At 41.3% G+C, this 21315-nt stretch overlaps 1 protein-coding gene across 1 annotated transcript in view; it reads left to right on the forward strand.

Moving 5' to 3' along the window:
* Positions 1-15274, forward strand: part of VLDLR (very low density lipoprotein receptor) — a 78191-nt gene extending 62917 nt beyond the window's left edge. The window contains 6 exon segments of the mRNA XM_040357297.1: positions 1898-2039; positions 4214-4360; positions 5619-5684; positions 8479-8559; positions 8733-8902; positions 14514-15274. Of these exon segments, the coding sequence (XP_040213231.1) occupies positions 1898-2039; positions 4214-4360; positions 5619-5684; positions 8479-8559; positions 8733-8902; positions 14514-14549 (642 nt within the window). The 3' untranslated portion in view covers positions 14550-15274.
* Positions 15275-21315: the final 6041 nt, after the last annotated feature.

The following is a 21315-nucleotide window of genomic DNA, read 5'->3' on the forward strand; positions in this document are numbered from 1 at the left end:
GTCACAAGCATGACACCAGAGTCAGAAGCATGATGGGACTTGTAGTTTTGCAACAGCTGGAGGTCTGCTAATTGCATATCCCTGTGCTAGATGAATGGGGAATGGAGTCTTCTTTTTTTTTTTTTTTTTTTTTTTTTTTTGCAGACTGGATTGGATGCAGGCATGTGTAAACGGACACATGGCCACTTTTTTTTATTGGCCTCTCCATAAAGAACAATGGGTGGTCCGATTGGCAGTCCCATTGATGTCATTTGGTACATGGCAACTGCACGAACAGAGCTGTTGCTCCCAATTTTACATCCATATAGGTCTGCATGCAAGTCTCTGCGATCAGGGTCATGTACCCACACAGATGTCAGATTGGGAACAGCAGCTATGCCTGTGTAGCCGTTGCATCCCAATTGACATAGGACTGCCTGTACAGGGATGCATGGTACACCTGTGCAGGTAAAATGGGGCCCCCCATGAGCATACATTTTAGTATGCCACATGTGAACGATGATTTAGTACTATTTTAGCAGGAGTTTTGTAAGTTGCATTTTTATTGATTTTAGTTAATTGGGGAATTTTTTGGGGGTATGTTTGCTTTTCACCATTTTGCAAAAAGGTGCAATTTTAAAAACTTACCAAAAATTTGTTATGAACTCCATAAAAGTTAAGCCTTTATATTTAGTAGGGATTTAGCAGATGTAAACACAGCTAAGTTTACAAAATGTCTGCTAATGTTTTAGTGTGTGTGTGTGTGTTGCAAATATATTGGTTTGATAAACATTTGCGCAATTGCCACAGGGTCTAAAAAACAAAACAGTAGCACCTTCTTTTTTTTTTTTTTTTTTATTCTACTGATGCTTTCAGAAATTATATGGTTTCGTTTTTAACAAATTCTGAAAGTTAAAAGGAAAAATTGCAAAAATGGTCTGGCCACCTGAGTGTACAAAATGGTGCACAGGGCCCAGCAGCGAAAGGGATGGGGGTTCGCACACTTATGCAACCAAAAAACGAGAACGCTCCTTTCCAAACTTTCCATCACAGAAACCTGACATTTTAACAGAAGTGTGTAGACTTTTTATAGCCACTGTATGTGCATGCATACCCAAATGGGGGTAATCTGCACCAAGCTGGACTTAAAAATCAAAACCAATTTATCCATGTAACCATTCCATATATGCGACATTGTGCCTCTTGCATCAAGACATCTCCATCTCTTTATCCATATTTTTATGCATAGCCACCAGGCATCGATACACCTAGCTAAAATGTTATAGTTTTATTTTCCTGATGTCTGCCTGATGGGGACAACTTTGACTTTTCCAATCTGAAATGGGAATTGTCATCTCCAGTTTTTCCCATTTTTAGTTATGTTTCTTCACCAGAATTTTTAGGAAGCAAATATAGGTAGAACATGAGTTGGTCTTTTGTTCTTGTAATATTATTCATACAAATTCTGTTAATGGCCTGTCTAATGGGAAGTTTTGTGTCTGAATGTATGTTTGAACTTTCTGATATTGCATCCATTTAGTTCTAAACTCCAAGCATCAAATTCAATGTAGGGGAGTTTGCCATCCACCAAGGTCTGGGCCAGTCTTGCATCCTCTCGACTAGTCACATGAGATTTGCACAGGATTGGGGTATATAGTGCCGGACCTCCTGTAACTAAACCTAAACTTGAACTCTTGCTCTGATCAGGGTGATGCCTCAAGTGTTACGATCACAATTTACATGCGAGACCTATATGCATGTTCACATTTGTGTATGAGCATGGGGGGGGGGGGGGGCAAAGTCTAGATTTTTTTTTCTGAATTTGGGGTGAAGTCTGAGCCCTGAAACCTTCTCCTTGCAGTGTAAAAAAAAATATATATCCTACCACTTGTCATGGTTGCTTTTCTGCATTGTGTAGGATCGTGTTTACTGGGTGGATGGTGAAAATGAAGCAATCTATGGTGCAAACAAGTTTACTGGACAAGAGATTGAAACCTTGGTCAACAACTTAAATGATGCTCAAGACATTATAGTATACCATGAACTTGTACAGCCTACAGGTAAAACCTTGCATTTGAGTGACTTTTTTTTTTTTTTTTTCTAAAAGTATCACGTGAATTGGGCACTGCCACCATAAGATTATTTTATATAGATTATATTTTAATCTGTTCCCCCTTCAGATTTTGTAAGTTTGCCTACTTAAAAAAAAAAACTAAGGGTCTAATTTTTATCATGGGTGTATTTTAAATCCTGGAGACAGATTAACCAAAAATCACATGCTACAAATGTTATAAATTGAGTTGCCAGGTTTGCACACATCTCGCATCCACTCTTTACAGATCTTCTCTAAATCCTTTTATGGTCTCTTGGCTGTCGCTTGGCAACTCAAGTTTCAGCTCCCTCCACATTTTTCTATAGTCTTAAGGTCTGGAGACCAGCTAAGACAAGCCATGACCTTAATGTACTTCTTGAGCCACGTATTTGTTGCCTTGGCGGTATGTTTTGGGTCATTGTCATGCTGAAAGAACCATTCGTAACCAGTCTTATGTTCTGACTGAGGGGACGTAGGTTCTCTTCCAAGATTTGTCTTACAATAGTACAATATTTGGCCTGTACCTCTACCAGAGACATGGCCCCGAAGCATAAGGTTTCCACCTCCATGCTTGACTGCAGGTATGGTGTTCTTCGGTTCAGTTTTTTTTTTTCCTTCCAAATGCGGCCAGTCCCCTCGACGTGTTTGGAGGAAGAAAAATGTGGACTATGACCCTTAAAACACCATCCCTACAGTTGAGCACGGAGGTGGAAACATGATGCTTTGGGGCTGTCTCTCTGCTAAAGGTAGCATTGAGGGGTCCATGCATGGGGGCTGTGTATTGTAAAATCTTGACTGAGACCTTCTCTCAGCCAGAACACCTGAAGATGGGTTGTGAATGGTCCTCCAGCATGACAAGGACCCAAAATATACCACCAAGGCAACAAAGTGGCTCAAGAAAAAGCACAATATCATGGAGTTGCCTAGCCAGTCTCTAGACCATGGGTCTTCAAACTATGGCCCTCCAGTTGTTCAGGAACTACAATTCCCATCATGCCTAGTCATGTCTGTGAATGTCAGAGTTTTACAATGCCTCATGGGATGTGTAGTTCCACAACAGCTGGAGGGCCATAGTTTGAGGATCCTTGCTCTAGACCTTTAGCCTATAAAAAAATGGATGGATGGAACAAACTTTGAGCTGCCAAGAAACCTTAAGGATTTAGAGGAGAACTGTAAAGGAGTGAACCAAAATCCCTCCTGATGTGTGCAAACCTGGTCACCAGCTACAAGAAACGTCTTGCCTCTGTGTTTGCCAATAAGGGTTTCTCCACCGGGTACTAAGTCCTGTCTTGGGCATCAAAATACTTATTTTACTCACTGAACATCCACTCCATGTATAGCGCGTGTGTGTGTGTGTGTGTGTGTGTGTGTGTGTGTGTGTGTGTGTGTGTGTGTGTGTGTGTGTGTGTGTGTGTATATATGTATATGTATATGTGTATGTGTATATATATATATATATATATATATATATATATATATATATATATATATGTATATATGTGTGTGTGTATATTACACAAATTCTGGCTTTTTGATATTCTGTCTTGAACATTTAAAATGCACCTATAATTATAGACCCTTTAATTATACTTTGTATGTGTGTGTGTGTGTATATATTACACAAATTCTGGCTTTTTGATATTCTGTCTTGAACATTTAAAATGCACCTATAATTATAGACCCTTTAATTATACTTTGTATGTGTGTGTGTGTGTATATATTACACAAATTCTGGCTTTTTGATATTCTGTCTTGAACATTTAAAATGCACCTATAATTATAGACCCTTTAATTATACTTTGTATGTGTGTGTGTGTGTATATATTACACAAATTCTGGCTTTTTGATATTCTGTCTTGAACATTTAAAATGCACCTATAATTATAGACCCTTTAATTATACTTTGTAAGTGGGCAAACGTGCAGTCTGCAGGGATCAAATTTCAACTCTAAAATTTAATTTTTTTTCAAGCCCCCCTGAATGTCCTTTGGATAATGCATGCTTCTGGATCAGTATTGTGCATGGTAATGACAAGTGTAGTTATCGGTTTGGGACCCGAACGACTGTATGCAACACTCCTGTTCTGCCCCCCCCCCCTTGTCTTTAATCAAATGTAATAACCTAAAACGCTTTGACCAACAGGGAAAAATTGGTGTAATGAGGAACTAGAAAATGGAGGCTGTGAGTATCTGTGTTTACCTGCTCCACAGATAAATGATCGTTCACCTAAATATACTTGCACATGTCCTGATGGCTCAGAGCTTTATGATGGCCGGAACTGTAGAAAAGGTCAGTTCTCACATGACGGGTGAGCATTTTGACAGTTTTTCTAGAAAAAAAAAAAAATGTATATATTAGCTGTTGGTAAACCAGCTGATTGAACACTTGCTAGGTGACTATCCAAAAGCTGCCATTTGGCCCACGAGGATGAGCATGAAAAAGATGCACTGCATCTGGAACACCATTCACGTTCTCTTTGCTTAGTGAGCATGGGTTACAAACTTTCAGGCTTTTATTGTGGTCTGTTACCTTTTGGCATTGTGTCTTTTTTTTTTTTTTGTTCCTGTTCTAGTGAGTCAAAACAAAGTAAGCATCTTGCAATAAGATGGCACAAACATTTTGGTTCTTTCCCCTGTCTCAACCTGACTATCGGGTACATGGACATCTCTGGTATATTGAGTTCAAAATTCTTTTAAATGGCTTGGTCAACTATTTACAGGCAGTATAGTAATGTGGTCACCTAGCGTAACAACTTATTGTAAACCTACTAAGCAGATGGAAGTGGTCCTCTTGAGTGAAAACGTTATGCCAAATTAAATCGGATCCAGAGACTGCAGTAAAATGTTTGGTTTTTTTTTTTGTTTTTTTTCTGTCTGTAAACCAAGAAAATACTACTTTGCATATCCTTTTGACGTATCATTAGGCTGGAATGGTAGGTAGGCCAAGCGTAATTTTTAGTGAAGTTTGTTTTATAAATTTCTGCCCCTATCAAAGGAAATACTAGCAGTTTTCAGTGGTAACCCCCCCTCCCCCATGCTTGGTTGGTGTAGCCCAGGTTTAATATTCTAGTATTGAGGGGCAATGTTTTGCTCTATATAGTCTGTGTAGCTGTTCACATTTGAAAAGTGGGGAAAACTGCCATTTCGGTGTTATCTAGTAAGCATAGTAGAAAGCCCTCTCAGCTGTTATGTTGGCACATTGCTTGTCTGTACCTGAGGTACTCCATATCTGTTTGGAGGTTGGAGACCAACAATTTATGGGTTAGTTTAGTGAAAGGTTTGGGTCCTTTAAAGCTGCCTCACCATACCAGTTTACTTGTACTTAATGTTTTGTGTTTCGTGAAACAATGTCAACTAACTGTATTACAGTTTCATGTTTGTGCAAAGTTGATTTTTCATCTCCCTGTTGTCCTGTCGCGTGTTTGTTCTTCTTTTTTTTTTTTTTTTTTGCAGTTCAGTTTACTGCATGAACACTGCCACTTTTATTTTTCTCCTTGTGCACACAATCTGCAGACAAGTACTTAAATCCATGTTATGTTTGTTTCAAGGTAGTAAAGCTGAGGAACCCACTGCTGTCATTACAGGATTACATCCTGAAAAAGCACTTCCAGGGGGTAAGTGCTTGAATGTAGAGTATTTGAAAAGCTTATGTACAACATTTTTACTGACTTTTTCCAGTAACTCTGCTCAATGCTTTAGGCGAGGCAGTATTTCAGAGTCCCTTTCTGTTTTGCATCTCTGCACAGATCAGTCTCCTAGTTGTGGTATACAACATGGATTTGGCTCATTAAATTTCAAATGCCAACCTAGGTATACCTAGATTCAGTACACCCCCCCCCCCCCCCCCCCCCAATATAGTTGCATGTTAAGCTGCTTCTCACAACCTCATGTGTAGTATAGAGGATTGCTATAGCAGAATGTTAAAATTTTGAGTCTTTTACATGTACTAGCAATCAATTTTGAGGCCTTAGTTTTTTCCTGCGTGCCCCAGTCGTGTACTCTTAAACTAGCCTGTGTGTTTGTTACAGTAGTGTCCATGCATACATTTACTCATCCTTCAGTATTGGCATTAACCACATTGCATGTCTTTTTAATGTGTCTGACTTTGGGTCATGGGCTTTTCATTTTCTAGTCTTGGTATGTGACAGCTTCATTGCAGAATTTTAAGGGCAAAACCTCACCTTTGGATAAAGGAACGGTCAGTCTTTTTTCTATCTGTGCATTGAGATTTCCTGTTTTCGCCAAGGAAATTTGGATTTTTTTTTTTTTTTTTTTTACTTTTGATCACAAACAGGACAAATGGAAAGGGTGAATCTCCCTAATGGGGCCACAGACAGAAATGGGAACTGACAGCTGTTCAAATTCCTCTCCACTTTATCCAAAACTAAAGTGTGTGTGTGTGTGTGTTGCTACGCTTTAAACTTTTAAATAATTAAAACTGTAAAATGGGTGCAGGAAGAATGTGGCTAGCACATGCCCTGGCATCTTGAAATTCTTGCACTCTGCAGGAACCTGGCACCCCACTGCCACTTCTATATCAATACAATGACAGGTGCCTGCATAGTCTCATGTAATGCTTCTACCTCAAAGCGCAGCCATACGTTTTTTGTTGGCCTTTCAGACTGCTTAGAGCACAGGTGTCAAAACTGTTGCGAAACTACAAGTCCTATGAGGCATTGCAAAGCTAGCCATTACAAGAATGACTCCCACAGAAGCATGATGGGACTTGTAGTTCCGCAACAGCTTGAGGGCCACTAATTTGTCACCTTCTGGCTTAGAGTAAATAGGTATGTAAAGTGGACCTTCCCTATTGCAAAAAAATCCAACTGCGCTAACATTTTTTGTCTTCAGTCCCCCTGGTCCATCCACCCCTCATTCTTAAAGTGATGTAAACCCTACCTCTTCCTTTCTAAACTACTGCCATAGTGCTGATCTATGATATACATGCCTCCTGTATGTAGCCTTACCTGTCAAATGTCTCCCCTGTCTGTTAGACCTGAAAAACTGCAGATTCTGTGGGTTGGTCTGTTTGGAGCTTGGTGGGTGGAGTCGTGATGTCGGTAGACTCCCCGCCCACCTCTACACTCCCCTTACACTGAATTCTGCTATGATCACCAACATCCAGTCCAAATCCAGAAAAGTAACCACATAACTTCAGAAAAGGGGTGGGAATTTAAAAAATGCTTGTCTCAGGCTGATACATGAGATATGTAAAAGAACTGTCATTCACAACAAGGGGGAAGAACGGACAAAAGTTTTCTCCTGTTTGTCCATTTGTCCCAGCTGGATTAACTTTGCGGCAAGACTGGACACAGATGATAGGAAATCTTGTACTATATATTGTGACATCGTAAAAAAATAATTTGGGTTTACATCCACTTTAACCTACATTTGCATTTAAAGATTGGTGGCCAGCTTCACTTTGTTCTTGTCAGTCCACCATTGACTTTTGTGCCAGGTTTGTCGGTTTATTTACACATTCCCATAGCATGCCAAAATGCATGCCACTGAAACCATAGCAGTGTGTAAACCTTTTAAAAAGGGGTCCTTTTTCCTTACAGATCTGTTTGACCATATCCAACTCCTTGAAAGGCACTGGTGATCCAGCCTTTCCAGCTCTAGATAAGTCACCAGTGCCTTGAAACCGGAAGTGAATAGTTTTTACATTGGGGTTCTCCTCAGCATGGTAACCTGAGGCCTTGCCTTGTTTTTGGTGAAGATCCTCTGACCTCAAGCTATTATTGAATAGCTTACTTTGCCACTTCACTTGAATTATTAGGCTTACAGTGCAAGGAATACTAGTGTGCTGTAGTGTTTTTTTTTTTTGCCAGTGTTTCCATGGGCAATGTCATAAAATTGTCATTCTATTAAAACGGCCTTTTGAACTAGGGTGCCTTCAGGTTCTTCAGCAGTTCCTTTGGCAAAATGCCTAAAAAAAAATGTATGAAAGTCTGCCCTCTAGTTAAACACACAGGTTTTCATTGTGCACCATTACAACATTCTATCTGCCGAGATCCAACAACTTGGTTGATGAGGAGGATGTCTGGCACCTACACGGCATCCGTTTGCTCTCCAACACTGGGGTCACATTAGCTGAGGGTGGAAAAATATTGTGTGGAAAAATATTGCAATACTAGTCAGTACCAGGGTGCAAAAGTGTATTTGCTTTGGAAGGATAACTCCCTGGGTATCCTACGTGTGTTGATGTTTCTGCATTATGTAAATTGATGACTTTTTAGAATGTGTGTTTTTTTATTTATTTTATTTAAAGGATGTCTTAAATGAAAAATGGTTGATACTGCTATAAAACTAGGTCATGGTCTTCACAGTATCTTGTATTACAGTATGCAGGAAGGTGTAAAAATCATGTTTTTGAGGTGTTTTTATATTTTCTTTTTTTTTTTTTAGAAGGAAATGGTAATGCTTCAGGGCATGAAGCAAATCTTGCTGCCGAAGGCTCACCTGCCGCATGGGCTATTCTTCCTCTCTGTAAGTACTATTTGGCATAACTTTTACAATTTGTTATGTAAATGTTCATTGGCCCTCTTATCCTTGATATTGACTGGCATATGTCAAATACTTTGGACTCAGGGGTGATGTGATTTTATGTTGCCTCGACAGCTGTTCTACAATATTTTAATAGATGTGCTCATTTGTTTCAGTATTACTAGTGATGGTTGCCACAGGAGCTTACTTAATGTGGCGGAACTGGCAAAGGAAAAACATGAAAAGCATGAATTTTGATAATCCCGTCTACTTGAAAACCACAGAAGAGGACCTCACAATAGATATTGGAAGACACGGTGCCAGTGTGGGACACACATACCCAGCGGTACGTATTGCTGAAGCCTTTATCTTGAAGTGTACAGAAAAAATGTCGGAGCTTGGTTTTGGTCATTTACTCAGGGAGGGTCACGAGTGATTCATTACAAATGCATTACCCAGGACTTGACACACAATTAAAAAAATATATCTTAATCCTACAGTACAGGACACAGGCTTTTTATATTCAGAGACCTTTTGGTTTTAAGGCTTTCAGGTGACTAGAAACTGGCAAAGCTTTCGAGGACACTCCCAATGGCACCCTTCTATAATCCTGCCTACTTCATGAGTCTGTTTTTGGCAGTGTCCTGAGGCGATCTTTTTTCCATGAAGAATTGCTCTTGGCTTGCAAAGTTTATTTTTTAGCCAATTCTTCAATCAGCTCTTCTGTCTTTATACAACAATAGAAGCAGTGCAACCCATTCATTCTCAATGAACCTTCGATGTATTCAGACCCCATGTTGTGGGGATGGCCTGTAATAGTGCTGTGGACACTGCACCTCAGCCCTGCAGAATACTATATAGGTCCAAGGCCATGGTCCATCCATGTAAAAAGCCAGACCCCTTTTGAGGTTATGGCTGGTGACAGGAAAAGTATCCAGCAATATGGTCATAGAACCAGGGTCTTGCCCATCTGTTTACTGTAACCCCACAAGTAGTGTATGAAATGTCCCTTATTACTTTACACTGGTAGTCAGAGAATTGTCAAACATGGTCAAGTGATGGGTAGATTGTGATTCTGCTTTGCCGACTCCCCTCTCCCTCGATGTTTAAAAAAACTCATCAATGAAACATCAAGCAAAAGGGCCATGACATAATGGAACTGTAAGCATGAGCAATAGTAGAATTGAGCCGTAAGAGCAGCTGTGCATATACCTGAAAATGAACGGTCACAGTGATTAGTGGCAAATTGGTTCATGTCTGCACAAGGTAATGGCAACATAGAGGAAGTAAACCCATCAAATTAAGTCTCCAGTTACATTGCTGGCATGCTGGGAATTACTGTCACACTGGTTGTGATCTCACCCAAACTGTCAAATCATCCAATGGCTGGTGTCATAACAAATCACATGTGCAGCATCATGGCAGTTTAACCACTTCCCGACCGCTGCATGTATATGTACGTCCACAGAATGGCACGTACAGGCAAATGGGCGTACAGGTACGTCCTTGCCTTTCTAGCGGGTGGGGGGTCCCGATTGGGGACCCCCCGCTACATGCTGCGGTCGGATTCCCGCGGGGAGCGATCCGGGACGACGGCGCGGCTAATCGTTTATAGTCGCGATCGCTCCCCGGAGCTGAAGAACGGGAAAGCCGTATGTAAACACGGCTTCCCCGTGCTTCACTGTGGCGGCTGCATCGATCGAGTGATCCCTTTTATAGGGAGACTCTATCGATGACGTCAGTCCTACAGCCACACCCCCCTACAGTTGTAAACACACACTAGGTGAACCCTAACTCCTACAGCGCCCCCTGTGGTTAACTCCCAAACTGCAACTGTCATTTTCACAATAAACAATGCAATTTAAATGCATTTTTTGCTGTGAAAATTACAATGGTCCCAAAAATGTGTCAAAATTGTCCGAAGTGTCCGCCATAATGTCGCAGTCACGAAAAAAAATCGCTGATCGCCGCCAATAGTAGTAAAAAAAGAAAATTAATAAAAATGTAATAAAACTATCCCCTATTTTGTAAACGCTATAAACTTTGCGCAAACCAACCGATAAACGCTTATTGCGTTTTTTTTTTTTTTTTTTTACCAAAAATAGGTAGAATACATATCGGCCTAAACTAAGGGGAAATTTTTTTTATATGTTTTTGGGGGATATTTATTACAGCAAAAAGTAAAAAATATTGCATTTTTTTTTTTTAAATTGTCGCTCTATTTTTTTTTATAGCGCAAAAAATAAAAACCGCAGAGGTGATCAAATACCACCAAAAGAAAGCTCTATTTGTGGGGGAAAAAAGGACGCCAATTTAGTTTGGGAGCCACGTCGCACGACCGCGCAATTGTCTGTTAAAGCGACGCAGTGCCGAATTGTAAAAACGCCTTTGGGCATTTAGCAGCATATTGGTCCGGGGCTTAAGTAGTTAAGCTTAAGCTGAGGCCAAGGTGGCTGCTTCCTTGGCTGAAACCGATGGGAAGGTTTACTTCCACTTTTAATTCAGTGATCCATCCCTAAAGGTTGCAAGAGTCCAACCTGAATACTTGTAAAACCAGAGGACTGTTCTAAAGCAACATCAATTGCATTGGCTATAGATTCAGTTATGTTTTTACAAGTGTTCAGGCTGGACTCGTGCAACCTTTAGGGATTATCAAAGTTTCTCTGAACTAATTTAAGTTGCTATTGCCTTGTGCAGACATTTAACTAATTTGCCACCAATCGGTGACAGTTAATTTTTTTTATTGCCATAAGGCATGCCATGAATAGGCATTCAAGGCTTCAAATGGCTGACATAACTGATCACATGTGCAGCACCATGGGAACTGCAGCTCAACATAAAGTGGTACTCGTGCTATCAATTCATAATTAAAATAAATTTGAAACCAACCAAAGTGTTCACCCACAGTTTGTACCACTGGATATCCCTCTGCATAATTCAAAGATGATCTAAAAATGAAAAATTATATTGCATATTTCTTCAAAACCGTTGGTGAAAAATATAAATGAACTCTGTATAATCTTGTCCTTTATTCACCCATTGTCTCTTGTGCTCAGGGGGAAGTTTCTGTGTTGTGTCATCTGTGCCTCTCAAAACTCTCTCCCAAAGCCTGGATCCTCTTATGGTCTCTAGATGGTGACATAACATGTAGGGTGTGAGCAGAGGCATGTGAAGAACCGGACGTGATTTTAAGAGGATGCGTCTGTCCAGAACTCATGTTTACATTGGGCTGAAATAATAATTTACAGTAAAACCACTTGTTTACAAGCATACAAGCCCGAGTTCCCTATAGACTTTACTTCCGGTGCCTCTGCACATGAGCGGAAGCACGAGGAACCAGAAGTGACTTAAGCAGACTTTTTTTTTTTTTTTTTTTTTTTGAGCGGTGTTTAAATGTCTCCATGCCTTGGGTAAGACCTACCCTGGAACGTTGAGGAGCTTCTTAAAGGAAAATGCACCAACCAATGGTGATTATCAGAGGGAAGTCTAACGGGACCTCTAGTGGAGAGAGACCGTAAGAGGATCCAGGGATTGGGATGATTCATGCCAATATGCAAGTAGAAAGAGCAAACAAAGAAATCCATATAGCTGCACTGAAAGTTGATGTGTTTTTTGAATGGGAAAACCGTTCATACAGCAAACTGTCGCAAATAAAATGGCTGATGCATTTCGCACCTCTTTACCGATGCTTGGTCATAGCTGTGATTAAGCAACAGTAAAGGGGTGCAACATGTGTCAGCTATTTTATCTGTTTGCTGTATGAACTGTCTTTTACATTAAAAAAAGACAACATGGAGTGCGGCTATACAGATTTCTTTGTTTGCTTGTATCTTGCATACTAAGGGGCAGATCCACAAAGATCTGCCCCGGCGCATCGTATATGAGATATGCTACGCCGCCGTACCTTACCTGGCTTTGGTTCGAATCCATAAAGATTTTGCGCCGTAAGTTACGGCAGCGTAGTGCATCTCAAGCGGCGTAACGGCGCGGAATTCAAATTGGGCGGGTAGGGGGCGTGTCTCATTTATATGAAGCGCGTCCCCGCGCCGAACAAACTGCGCATGCGCCGTCCCTAAATTTCCCGCCGTGCATTGCGCGAAATGACGTTGCAAGGACGTCATTGGTTTTGACCTGGACGTAAATTACATCCATCCCGATTCACGAACGACTTGTGCAAAAAATAAATAAAAAATTTGGAAATTATACGTGGGAACGACGGCCATACTTGACATTGAGTACGCCACGAAATAGCAGCTTTAACTATACGCCGAAAAAGCCGACTTAAAGGAATGCGTCGTACGATCGTAGGAAATGGCTAATTTGCATACTCGACGCGGAAAATGAAGGGAACGCCACCCAGCGGACGCCGAAGAATTGCATCTTAGATCCGAAGGCGTACGAAGACGTACACCTGTCGGATCTAACCCAGATGCCGTCGTATCTTATTTTCAGGATTCAAAACAACGATACGGGAAATTTGAAAGTACGCCGGCGTATCAGTAGATACGCCGGCGTACTCTCTCTGTGAATCTGCCCCTGAGCCTGCACCTGTCTAGTGCAGGAGAGGACATTTCTGGACTGCTACCTGGAGCGGTATATTGCAAGTAGAAAGGAGGTGAGGGTTTTGAGAGCAGAGGTGGAGTGGCACAGATTACCTGACACACACTTCCCTTGAGCACAAGCAATGATGGGTGAATAAAGGACAGACCACATTATACATTTGTTCATTTACAGGGAGAGCTTTGTATTATCTTGTAGGAAATGGCTGTGACTGTATTAAAATGTGGCCATGTTCCTGAAATCTGTCTGTGCCACTTCTAGTTAATTGGGTCACTATATACAGAATTCTGAAAGAAGCTTCCCTGAAGAGTATAGTAAAACTAGGCCAAAACATTATTTTTAAGAATGGTTGGTTATGCAGTTAAAGTAAATACTGAATTACTCTTGACAATGTTTATTTCAAAATGCTAGATGGCATGTAAATTCCGGTTAAAAATGGATAGCAGAATTCTTGCAAACATGCATTGACTGACTGGGTTTGCACCATGACTTAATATACGCTGATGTGAATTGCAGTGTTTGGATTTCATACACAGGAAATGTTTCTCTTCAGCACTGTGACCAAACTAAGCCTTGGGTCCATGTTGGTGTAAAAAGCATATGTGCATGGAATGTTTGGTAAAAATTGCCCAGGTCATTATGGATAAAATGGTCCAAAAAGTCCTCAACAGTGGAGTCTTGGGATGAAGGGTATTCCAGATATCACTTCATACAATACAAAAAAATTGGGGATGTTTTCTGAGGTATTTGATACAAGATGCAGCCGGGGAGACTCGGCAGGAGAAGGTGAGTCCACAGGTGACAATCTAGGGATGAGAAACACATCAGGGTCATGGGGCAGCAATATGGTACAGCAAACAGTTAAGGGGCACTAATCTAGGCACAACAGTGGTAGTACAGGATCAAAAAGGACTTGATTGTGGGTACAGCCCAGTCCAGGATCCCAAAGACAATCCAGGCACTGTAAGGGACCGGCAATTGCAGGGCAGCAATATGGTACAACATAAGGGGTTAGCCACTGGGGTATAAAAAAATTATTTGGATGGGTTTGTCCAGGAAATTAGGAATATTCCCTATTTTTTGGTATGTGGTGAAATAAGGACATGTCCAACACAAGCACTCTTTTTAAAACAGGATAATACTATAGTCTCTGCCTACTTGTGAGGTTTTTTTTTTTTTTTACACCTTTAGCAAGCTGCCTGATCCTTGCAGATATCTGAATAGTGGGCTAAAGTATTGGTGAAATGGGAAGGTTAGTGGTGGTTCTAATAAAAGCATAACCACTTGATTTGCCTAGGTTTTGGTTCTGCTTCTGCCTGCCACCATGTGCCTGTTTTACAAATTCTAAACCTACCTGTGGCAATTTTGTATGACCTTTTTTACTTGTGTTTTTTCAGATATCTGTTGTAAATACAGAAGATGATCTGTCATGAGTAAAGCTGTACATGGTTGGCATTCACCATTCTCCTTCAGTCTACACTGCTTCAACTGGATTCTTCTGTTCTGGATGGTAGCCAGACCAGAAGCTGAACAAATCCTAACCCCCGTATGTGAGGAATTTTTTGTACATGTCAAGCCTCTTTTATGAATGGACATTGAAATGGAAGCCTATTGTATATATTTCGTAATAATCTTGTTCAGCTCTTGATGTGGTTACCATGTATTTATAGCCCTCCCCAAATTTTTTTGGTTTTTCTGTTTGTCAGTATTTGCAATTTCTCACACTCCCACTGACCCCAAGTACTGTAAAAAGCACTTTCCATAAAAGCCATACCCCCAGCAAAGAAACATTGTGCTATATATAGTGAATTCGCATGTACATACTTGTATAGACAGTTGTACATATCTCGAGGAGAACACAATCACTATTCTTAAGCACTTTGCAGTTTTTTTGATTTGTAAATATGTTTCTGTAAACCTTTTTTGGGTTTTGTTATTTTGAAATGGTTGGGGCGATGGCAATAGACTAAACAAAACGGGTTATTTAATATTCAAATTGCCAAATAATTTCTTAACCTTAAAATTTTGTATGTGTGAATGCAGCTGTAAATCTGTCTTGACTGACCTTTTTCTAGAGGTATGCAGAGGGTGAATGCCCTGTCAATAAACCACTGGAGATTCTTTTCAAAGTAAAAAATAAAAATGGATTTACATAAAATTGTCAGATTTTGATTTTGCAATATTGCCAATAAGCACATATTAACCACTTAAGGACCTTGCCTGTTTTTCAGACTTGGTGTTTACAAGATTAAAACAGGTTTTTTTTTGCTAGAAAATTACTTGGAACCCCCAAAAATGATATATATTTTTTCTAACACCCTTGAGAATAAAATGGCGGTCATTGCAATACTTTTTGTCACACCGTATTTGCGCAGCGGTCTTGCAAGCGCACTTTTTTTGGTAAAAATTCACTTTTTTTTAATTAAAATATAAAACAGGAACGTTGGCCCAATTGTTATATTGTGAAAGATAATGTTACGCCGAGTAAAATGATATTTAACATGTCGTGCTTCAAAATTGCGCCCGCTCGTGGAATGGCGTCAAACTTTTACCCTTAATCTCCATAGGCGATGTTTAAAAAAATTCTTGGGTTGCATCTTTTGAGTTAAGAGTAGGTCTAGGGATAGAATTATTGCTCTCGCTCTAACGATCGCAGTGATGCCTCACTTGTGCGGTTTGAACACAGTTTTCATATGCATTCACTTCTGCGCGCGAGCTCATCGGGATGGGGTGCTTTGAAAAACTTTGTTCCTGTTTTAATTTATTATTTTTTACACTTTTATAAAAAAAAAAAAAAAAAAAATGGGTCACTTTTATTCCTATTACAAGAAATGTAAACATCCCTTGTAATAGAAAAAAGCATGACAGGTCCTCTTAAGTATGAGATCTGGGGGTCAAAAAGACCCCCAGATCATTTGGGGGAAAAATGACAACAGGAAAATATGCCTTTAAGAAGCATGGGCGGAAGTGACATTTTGACGTTGCTTCCGCCATGCTATGGGGACCAGTGGGGGCCATCTTGCCCTCACTCGTATCCCAGCCGTGCAGGAGGAAGGACCCGATCGCCTCCGATTAACGGGGGGCCCCTCTCCTGCCACCGATAACGGTGATCTTGCGGCCGAGACCAGTTATTGTTAACAGGACTGCTCACAGGAAAGATGGATATCTTGGTTGTGGCAGCAGCTGCTGCCGTTACCGAGATATCCATCTTTAAAATGCCTATGTGTCCTTAAGTGGTTAAAAACAGACACTCATTAATGCCATGCCCAAGGAAGGCAGAGGCAAATTCTATGGGTCAGTTAGTCTGTCCTTATACAAAATCATAGCAGTAGACAGGTTTTCTTGGAATAAGCATTACAGATTTATCAGTAAATCATATAAATACTCTAGTTCCTAAGACACATTACAACCTTCAAAAGGCCATTTGGCATCTCTGCAAATTTGCAGTCTTTTATACTAAACATTGGTGCATAGTCAAGACTTGGCAAAACCTTTAATAGTACATTTTACGGTATACAAAATATCTAGCCACTCTCCTCGTCGTATGTTTCAAATGGACAAAGCCTCAATGAGACTGGAAAATTTAAGATCTGTAATGTGCCACCCAAAGGGGCAAACTATAAAAGTGACTCCACCACTTGCTGCATGTTTTGACTTTTTATGACAAGTTCAGGGCACTTATGACTTGTCCTATAGCCTTTCAGAAATACAAAGCGCCTCCTATAGAGGATCCACCCTTATACACTTGGAATGACACACCATACAGTGCAGGAACCTTGACTCCAGAGGGCAGGTCCCTGGCAATGTGGTCAAATGGGTCTATATACTGCAGCACAATCGATGAAGGGAACAGGGGAGAGTATTGATGCACAACCACATACTAATCTGCACTAGGCACATGGCAGACTTGTGGTGGGTTCAAATTGTGTTTTAAGGGCCACTTACAAAATGGCACGCAGCCTGATCAGTACTTGAGAGGCTTATACTGGTGTATGCATAATATGTTGATCTGTAACCTTAAATGACAAGATGTGTTAAAAACACAGCAAGACTAGTCAGGTGTTAATTATTGGGTCAGGCTGTATGAATATCTTGATGGGTTCCAATATTGCATGCTCCCCTTTTTAGAAAGGGGATCTAAATATATGAACAGGAATTGAGGAAAAATTGGTGGAAAATGGGAAAGGAATGTTGACCTGCCAAGTATCCTTCACACTTGAATTCAACTCCATCTATTATCTTTAGGCCTCTGGGCAGATAAAAACTGGGTTATGAAATCTTTGGTCCAGATAGATCATCTTCAGTGAATTCACCCATCCCCCCCCCCCCCCAATGTTTTGGAACTTGTCAGTCTATGGGTTTGTTTTGTTGTATGCATGTAGTTAGGTTTTCAATTTTTGTTATCCATAGGATGTAGGGGTCTCCAGTGTCCGGGAATGTTCTAGTAGCAAATCTTGTTGCCAACCCCCCCCAAATGAAATTTACTGGCAAGATGCCTAAAAATTACAAACACCACCAATTTTTTACTGGCACTTCAAAAAAGCACCTAAAATGGCTGTTTTCGGTGCTAAACTGTGCAACCTTTAGTATTTAAACTAAAAACACATTGCTAATAGCACTAGCAACATGTTTAAAGTTAAACAAAAGTCAAAAACTTGAATTTCTCTATTTACATAAAGGTCAGGTTAATATAACACAGCCAGCACAGAGTTCCCCATTACAGTGCAAGGGAGATGTAGGTAAGGACGATGCCATAGATCACGATCTAAGGGGGAATTCTGATGTAAGGAGGGGCTCTGCACTCCCATTTACATCAGAGTTCCCACTTGCATCAGGGTCCGCAGAGTTCTCCCTTGCACTATAAGAGGAAATCCTGCAGACTCTGATGCAAAGGGGGACATTGGAACTCTGAGGGGGGGGGGTGACCAGAGATTACCTTCCGCAGGGTGAATACACTAAGGTAATGGGGGTTGCTGATATAAGGGTTAACCTTTATTTCTCCTACGCCTTCCAGGACGGCACACCAGAGAGAGATAAGGGCTCCTCCCACAGGAAACACAATCAATTGACAAGTTTGTTATAAGTTCCCACCCACCCCCTTGCTCCTCAGTATTTTGATTGTGTTTCTCCCGAACACAGCGGCACGTTTGTTGTTTTATATTACCTGGAGACGGTGAGGTCGAAGGGTACCCCTGTTGAGGCAGGTTCAGGGAGGCCGGGGAGAGCTGAACTAACCTGTTGGCTTCGGTCGCTCACAGGTCGCCACAAAGATATGCATGGGCGCTCTGAGCTGTGGTGAAAAAGCCATCGTCCCTCTGCAAAAAAGCCGCCACGATACTGCTCTCTCCTTCCTGGGGGGGTTGCCACTAAGGAGCATTGCGCTCCAAGCCTCTCTCTGAGAGAAACGGGAACCGCGCCACCGGAGCGTGGGCGTTTCCTTACAGGGCAACCCGGAAGTGACGCATCGGCGTGGAGAGCAGCGTGGAGCGGTGGGGGTCGGCGGCGGATAAACCCTAACACAGGTACCGGCAAGCCAAGGACCCAGCCAACCTCCTCATGATGGAAGAGGAGTGGAAGGCTAATGTGACTGCAGGCAGATCCAGGTCGGGGTGTGGTGAGTACTAATCCCCCTTGGAAAGGGAGGAGGAAAGGGAGTGAGAGCTCCTGGCTTTCAGGGGTCTGGGATCCCGGAGCCAGCCAGAACAGGCTGGAGTTTACTTCTCAACACCCTTTCCCCTCCCCAGTACAAACCTGCAGTCCTAGGGGAGGACAGAGTAAAGTGTATATCTCTTGTCTTTAATCTCCCCAGCGGAGCCCAGGAGACCCAAATAAACAATCTCCTGCCGCTACAGGGCATAGCTCCTCTAAAAATAAATGTGTGGGTACTGTAAGGATAAATTCCCACCCAAAGCCCTTTTGCTAAGAATATTTTAAAAAAACTTTCCGTGAAGCCACCAGGCAGAACTTAAGATCTGACATAGAGGAGCTTATCCCTAGAGAGGACGCATCCTCCCAGGAAGGCCTTGTCTGAATGGGATCTAGTGCCCTTCCCCCCGCTTTCACAGTCATTCCCTCTAGTCCAGTAAAGGAAACTAAGGAAGACAGGGAGGATAAGGGGGAGCCGAGCAGAATAGGACGCCCCATTCACCCTAGTGGATCTGGGGGGACTTCTGCAGGGAAAATCGGCCTCTGAGGACCTTATAGAAGTCCCTAGAATAATCTCATAAGGGCCTGAGCAAGGCTCAATCCAGGGTGAGGGTTTTTTATCCACTCCATTAATCCCTAAAGGATTAGAGCCAACTGCCATGAACCTGACAGCTTACAATGTTAGAGGTTTTTAGCCCCGCAAAAACCTACCTCCTAAACTCTTAAAGGGGGGTGGACAGGGCACTCATAGGGGACATCTTAAATGTATATATATTACCCTTGAGGAGGTTGCTTATTAGTGGCAACATCTTCCCAAGTTCCAACCTATCATCTCCTCCTTACACTGCTACTATATCTATCAGTGTATAAGAGTTAATCAAAAACCTCTTGTGGCTTAGGCAACAAAACCACCAGGGCTGTATGAGAAGCAGAAAATGTGAGCCTAAAACCCTTAATTAAGAGTTTTTTCTCTGCAAACCTCTGTGCTAAAGCTATGAAAATTAGCCTGTATTTAGTATGAAGCCCTACAGGTGTCTGCCTCCAGCCTAAGATTGTGATCACCTCTGCATTAGAGATCTAATTGATCGCTGGGTCTGTGCTCGTTAAGACCTTAAAGGCCTGGACTCGCTCCCACCTGTGTGTATGGATCAGCTACAACTACTCAGACTTATGCATGGTAGAATAGCAGCTACCACTATTGTGGTATGATCACACACCTCAGACTTCCATTATTGGAACTACCATATTCCTCCACTGAGGGAAGGATTAGTATCTGGAGTCTAGGCTTTGCCTAGGATAGATTGTTGGCCTGACCGCATCAGAAATGCTATCCTATGGCTCACTAGAAATGCATAATGTTGATTATGTAATGGCACACAGTTGCTTACCAAACGCATAACATTGAAATGTTGGTAACACTTCTATTATATAACCATACACCATTGCTATTCAGAAATGCTCAACATAGTTTACTGATAGTAATATTTCTGTGGGTTATGCGACTTTACAAGGTTGCTAGTCAGAAACGCACAACATTGGAAGTTTATCTTGTGTCTTTTCTGTTATATAAATATCCTATGGTTCATCAGAAATGCATAATATTGACTATGTAATGTTACACTGCTGCTTATCAGAAACACATGTCTTTGAGTGACTGATGGCGACATTTCTGCTGGTTATATGACTGTACAATTTTGCTAATCAAGAAAACGCACAATATTGTATTGGATATTTATGTAGGTTAAGTGACCGTACACGGTGGCTATTCAGATATGCACTGAATTAAGCTTTCAGTTGCTAGTGACATTTCTGTTGATTAGATGACCCTACAAGGTTGCATTAAGTAATACATTAAATGGTCAGCAACATTCTGTTGGTCATATAACTGTACAAGTTTCTAATCAAAAAATGCATAACATTGTATTGCTGGGAATGACACTTCTGTGGGTTCAGTAACTGTATACTGTTGCTATTCAGAAACGCACAGCGTTGGGCGTCTGGCTAGTGACTTTTCTGTTGAGTTGCCGACAACATTCTGTGGTATAGCTGTGCAGGTTCTCTAATCAAAAAATGCACAGCATTACTGGCAGAAACGCACAGCATTGAGTTTTTACTAAGTGACATTTCTGCCGGGTATATGACGGGGTTGTCTTGTTAAACAGAAATGCACAATGTTATTGTTGGTAACGTTTCTGTCTTATGTCCTATACCCTGTTAATGATTTGAAGTGTGTTGGTGCCACTCTCTGGTCATGACTGCAGGTGGTCTAGCACCAGCAATACACAGTTGGGGGGCACATATGTCTTTTTTTGTGGTCATACTGGCTATGCGACTGCATTTTCGTGACCATCAAAAATACGCAAGAGGTGTTAGTAATTTTTCTGTTGGTTATAGGACCGTACTGCGGTCGGTATCAGGAATACACAACACTGAAGCTGTCCTTGTCCTCCTGTTTTTGAACCTATTACCTTAGTTTGCTGTACATCAGAAAAACACAGCATTGGAAGGTGCCCGTGTCTTCTGTGTTTTTTTACTCAGAAAAACACCATAATT

Source organism: Rana temporaria, chromosome 1 (assembly GCF_905171775.1).
Source record: "Rana temporaria chromosome 1, aRanTem1.1, whole genome shotgun sequence".
NCBI classification, from domain to species: domain Eukaryota; kingdom Metazoa; phylum Chordata; class Amphibia; order Anura; family Ranidae; genus Rana; species Rana temporaria.